The sequence below is a fragment of the Seriola dumerili genome, unplaced genomic scaffold, assembly GCF_002260705.1.
Source record: "Seriola dumerili isolate Sdu_G_001 unplaced genomic scaffold, Sdu_1.0 BDQW01000149.1, whole genome shotgun sequence".
Taxonomy (NCBI): Eukaryota; Metazoa; Chordata; class Actinopteri; order Carangiformes; family Carangidae; genus Seriola; species Seriola dumerili.
In genome coordinates this window covers 19,917,398-19,923,397 of record NW_019174404.1, presented here as the reverse complement: position 1 = coordinate 19,923,397, position 6,000 = coordinate 19,917,398, and the positions used below count along the sequence as shown (strand labels likewise).

Below are 6,000 nucleotides of genomic sequence, written 5' to 3'. Positions count from 1 at the left end.
TTCTACCAATTTAACAGAAAATTCAGTAACATTAAGGTTGTGATGGCCGCAAATTCACGTATTCAAATTAATTAAACTAGACATTTTTTTGCAGAAGGCAGACAGAATACAAACACCTGTGTGTTTAAGTGCATATAATTTATTATCCTGATAGAAAAAGAGGAAGTAAACAGACAAGATAATGTGGCTTTAACTCTCAGCCCTCCTCCTCGAGAGAGAAACATGACATCACTCAGAGGTGCAGCCAATCAGAGGGTAGTACGCTCAGGCTGGAGGAGTACTGTGTGTGTTCGTGGAGCTGGTGTGCATTTGGTTGTGTGTATGTGTGTGAGTGTGCGTGTGTGAGTGTCTGAATGCGAGCAAGTTGATATTGTTTTTTAATTATTTTTTTTGCCCACATCTTTGAATTAAGCTGTGGAAGTGAGTCGAGGCTGCGGTGGGTGAGGAAAAGAAAAAAAGACCCGACACTACAACGTAGACTAATGAACTCGATAATAACAAGTTTGCTACGCACAGCCGTTGAAAAGAAGCCACATCTACGCAGTTTAACGAATTTCGGTGTATCATGTTTTTTGACACTAGCTAACCTGGAGCTAAGAGTGTGCAGCTGCTCGGCGGTTTGAAGTCAAGTGATAATCCCGTGTGCCTTCTTTTAAATGTGTAAAGCCGCTCATGTTAGCTAATGAAGTTGTAACCGTCACATCAGAAACAGTAGTAATTGTAGAGGATAAGCCATAAGCTACTCAGAAAAAAAAACATGCTAAAGACGTTGACGAAGAAACTAAGAAGACATTCACTCAATGAGATTCATCCTTTCCAACTGAAGGTAAGTTTGACAGAGGTACTTATCTCCATAATACTGCTGTTTTAACACCATTTAAAGTCATAGCTTGTAGTTGTCAGTACACTTGGGCTAGAACACATAGCAGTACAGCTGAGAAGCTTTTTTTTGTGCTTTACTTTTGTCTTGTGACTTGTTCATTTGTAGGCCAGTTGACTGAGCAGCTTGAACACTATGAGCTCAGCTTGTAACCTTGCTTGAACGGGGTTATAGTGAGTTCATTAACACTCTCCTCCTTTCTCTTTCTCTTTCTTACACACACACACACGCACACACACACACACACACACTCACTCACTCACTCACTCTTATACAGACAAATAACAAACTGCAGTGAGTTTCTTTGGACATTGACAGCCTGTGTGTTCTGATATTCAAGCATGTGTTGTTTGGAGGTATTTTCTGCTTCTAAGCACCTCAACCCATTCATTACCATGTAAGAAGGAATGTGCTCTTCGTGGCTCATAGGACCGAGCCAGATGTTTACAAGAAGAAACCGGAGATCCACATTGCTACACAAACACATCACAAACATGTGGCATGTCAACAAACTCTCCCACTCTCATATGGACACTCATTGACTCATAAACTGTTTGTCATTTGAGAAAGTAAATCTTTGTCCACACTTAATGGTCAGAGTTCCCTTTGCGTGTAAAAGAAGAGTCCAGGTTGGTGTGTGTTGGGGTGTCATTTAGACACATACAAAGGCTCTAAAAAACAAAACATTTCAGTAAAAACCTTAGTGTCAACATCTACATCTGTGCCCTCCAATTTTCCACAACAGAATCCATGTAAGTGCTCCTCAATTGTTGCTGCCTGCTCAGTTTGCATAATGCCTCTTTTTGGTGAGTAGGAGGGTGAATTGTATCCTGCATGGGTCACTAACTTGCTCCATCCACAACACTATTGTGCGTCAACCAACTGTATAGTCGCATGGCAGCCATTTTGTGCCAAAGCGCTCCTGTTCAAAGGCCTGGCCACGGATACAGGGGAAAGTGTGCCATCCTCATTGTCTGCTTTTGTTTGTGTTTGTTGCTCTGCTCAGTTGGAGGATTCTTTCTGCTGAAAGTGGTTAGTGTGATGGGAAAAGTGAGTAGTGAGTAGGTCTGGTGCCTATATCCTACCCCTGGTAAAAGATCTCTTCAGGCTACACCTCATACTATTGAAACTGATACACAGGGTTCAAACAAAGGAATTCCCATTGGAAAAAATCCTAATTGTTAAATCAAGGTTTTAAAAAAAAGTTACTGCGCATTTCAGTATTAGCTCTCACTTAAAAGTGCGCAAAAACTGGACTGATGTGCAACTTTTAAACCAGTGTTATTGGTTGAAGTAGTGTTGAACTGTCGTAGTATAAAAGTGTATTATAATATCAAAGCTAGCAGGAAACTTGGTTTGAGATATGTCAGCCAGCACCAACCACTTTTTAATGATAGAGACAGAAACTTTCACAGTTTTGGCCAACATTCATACCAGTAACAATAGCATTGTACTAGCCAAGTTATTTGCTTATACCAAGGAACATAGCAACATCGCTAAACAAGCATTCAGGAAGTCTGTAAAAGATGATGAATGTTTGCCTTTGTTTTTTCTGCCAAATAAGTTGTCTCACTTGCAGGTTTGTTTAAAACATGTCTGATTATCTGATAACTCATAGTTCTTCACACACGTCACCTCACATTGACTTCTTATCAGTGCTCCAAATCTCCCAAATCTCTGAAATGACTTTGGTAAGCACAAGACTGTTATTACTTATAGAAATGATAAGGCTAAAAATATAAGAAACTTTTGTAATAAACTGAAACTAACCTTTAAAGGGGCACTTCAGTGATTTAGTATTTCACTTTATAGCCTGAGTGATACTCAATTTTTAGGCCTATACTGATATTGATATTTGAAAATTAAAAAAAAAACGATAATGGTACATCGTCTGATAGTAACTTTTTAAACTGAAACAAATAACATAAACAAACTATCCTCCCCTAGAATTTTTTTGTTGTGACAAAGAAACTCTGGTGTACAGAGAGTTTTTCGACCCTCCCTGCATTACAAATTCAATGTTTTACAAACTCCTCAACCCATTTGTAATTTGGTAGCGTGCACTTTTACATATGGTTAGTTATTAGCTGGTTTACTACTGTTATTAATGACAGCAAACCAAGGTTCAGTTTGGCAGTATTCCTCAGTTAGCAGTCTGGTGTGAACCCTGTTTCAGTCCACATATCGATTATAGCTAATTATTTACATCAAGTGTTTTGATTAAAGATGAATTATTATTAGCTATTATTTTTATCTGATTTAGTTTGGGGCTTTGCTATAGGGACTGCAGTTTTTCATTAGTAACTCCGATAGTATTTGAGTTAGAGGTTTGTGGCAGTGGTCACTGGGTGATTGAGGACTGAGTGACCATTACAGGATAATTGACAAGGGACTAAAGGTCTCTTAGGCAATGCTACAGTACCTATCCTATGAGCTTACACTAATCAAGACTACTTTTCTGCACTGTGGGGAAGATTCACTGGAGTGTGAGGGAAAGTGGATCAACCATTTCTGACCCTGTGTCGTGTGTTTTCATGAGAGGAAGAATTGAGTGGGACAGTGTCCATGTCTGTGTGGAAGGATAGAGCAAAGCTGATATGTGTGTGAACTGGGTGGTGTGTGTACGCTGTGACATTGCCATTGATCCAGCTTAGCAAGCTGCTCAGCGTTGCAAGGGACTGACAAGGATTTCATTCAACTGTTCTTGACACACAAACACACAACTCTTTGTCTGTCTCTGCATGCATGCACAAAAGCAGTTTTTATGCTTTGGGAGTTTCATAGAGTCTCACTTTCACTTTGCTTATGTGTCCCAGCTGTCATGTAGTCTGCAATTACTTGCCTTGTACACCACTGGGTTAGGACTGTAATATGAGTAATAAAGTTTAACATTGCTATCTATAAATCATGAGGCTGTGATATAAACCTTTCTGGCTTGTTATTTTTCTCCCTGACACCTCATAAACATATTATCTCTAAAAGTTTTGCACAGTATATCATATCACAGTTGATATTCTTTAATGAATGTAGAAATGTATTAATATGTTAAAAATTGCACTGTATACTCCATTACATCACTGTAGATTTGATTAACTTGTACATTTAGAAGATTAAATGAATACATGGATATCCGCCTTTTTGTGATCAGTTCTCAGACCCACTGCTAAACTTGTGGACAGTTGACACGTGCGAGAAAAATAGTCTCCAGGGTAGTTTGGTACACTGCAGGACAATGCTACTGTCATGGCTGCTAGCAGACCAAATCCTTACCTCAAACATAATTTGAATATTTGTCATGCAAAGTAGTGGTGGATCCAAATTTAGTAGTTGGACAAGTTGATGAAAACCACCATCAGTGATTTACTTGAAGATAATATCTGAGTGATGTAAGTGCAGGACTCTTTTTTTTTTTTCAAAGCTATTACAGGGTGCACTAATGTGGAAGCAGCAGTAGAAGGTCATATATCTTTTAAATGTCAATTTCACACTTGTTTTCATGTTAACACATCTCCTTCACCATGGATTGTTTTCGCTGTGAATGTGAATGATGCAAATGACTAATAAGCACGTGGGAAAGGGTGTGACTGTGGGTGGTCCTGATTGAACATTTGATTGGGTGTCTGTGCTTAACGTGTACATAATGTACTTTCTGTTTTGCAAGTAGTTCCTTATCTTATATCTATAAATATGTATGTATGTAGATATAAGTATCTTCTCAGAGTATATGTGCAGAAATACATCAGCATTCAACTGTGAATTTTACTAATGAATTCCACCATCCTGACAAATGCTGCTCCACCTATGCTAACATTGTGTTTTCATACATTTAACCTGTGCTGTAATGATCAGGCTTTGTAGAAAATCAAAACATTACTGATTTGTACTTGGTATTTTGAACCTGACTGTACAGTCAAGGCCAAAATGTCTGTTCAACCGAACAGCCTCAGCTGTGATATTTTCTAGCCAGCTATGAACTTCTTATCAGTGCAGTACAACTGCAGGTGCAGCGTACTGCTCTTTATCCAAAACTGACACTTCAGGAATGGAGGTGTCGATGCTTAGTAGCAAGGATTATAGTATGAGGCGACCTATCTAGGTTGGAGTGGTGCAATCCAGGCTTAACCACAGCATTATACAAGAGCTGAAAAAAGAATGAACTGAAAGGGCCACGAAACATTGCAAGAAGAAATGTCTGTCCTTTGAAGTTGTATAAATAGATTCTCATCAATGCATCAAGCAAATAAATTAGATGAAATCAAATCCAGCTGCTAAACCTGTCTGTAATTTTTGATGATCATATGCAGACTACAAGTAAATTATTGTGGATCAATGTAGCTGGTGACTCTAAATTTAGTCAGTAAAATTGTATGAAAGCATCATTTCAACACCATATTCTGCAGCTGGAATGATGGTGCCACAATGGCACAGTGGCAATGGTGAAACCCTGTTATTCATTTTCTGTTAGGAAAGCCCTGCCATCCTGTCTCACTGTAAACTGAATGTCAGTCAGGCAGAGTCGGGTGTTTATTAAAGCTAGATTCTGTACACCAAAGCACTTACCATATACGTGGTTCACTGAAAAACGTGGATCTCTCTCTCTCTCTCTCTCTCTCTCTCTCTCTCACACAGACTCACATACAGATACCATTTGTAACAACAGTTACTTAAATTCTGATACAAGATAACTGTGAGAAAACAAATGTCAGGACATCCATCACGATTCTGCTGCATGAGTGTCTAAAAGAGTGTTGGGAGTGAAACTTATTCAAATACTTACATGCATAACACCCAGATGAGATTTGCATGGTTGGATGTTTTTATGGTCTGTTGACACAGACCTGCTTTGCATAAATAGTAATTTCTCAGATGGTGTGCTGTTAGAATGGTGGTCAGTGTTAAAGTGATAATATGTGTGCCAGTGAAAGTAAGGAAGTCACTGAAAGTAGAAAGCTGTTGTGTCATGCACCAAACTTGTAAAGGTTATGTGTTGTGGTTCAACACATTTTTATGTTTGTGTCAGTGTGTAAATCTGAGACATGCATTTATTACAGCAGATTGTAACAGAACCTGAAACACATGAACAAGTGTTGTCCTATATTATTAGACATCAACCCATGTCT

The 6,000-nt window shown here is 38.8% G+C and overlaps 1 protein-coding gene across 2 annotated transcripts in view; it reads left to right on the top strand.

Annotated features, from left to right (window-relative positions):
• Window positions 1-322: 322 nt before the first annotated feature.
• Window positions 323-6,000, top strand: part of LOC111225510 — a 23,076-nt gene continuing 17,398 nt past the window's right edge. For both annotated transcript variants that reach the window (XM_022750435.1, XM_022750434.1), the window contains exon 1: window positions 323-826. In XM_022750435.1, coding sequence (XP_022606156.1) covers window positions 758-826 — 69 coding nt within the window. In that variant the 5' untranslated portion in view covers window positions 323-757. The remainder of the gene's footprint in view (window positions 827-6,000) is intronic.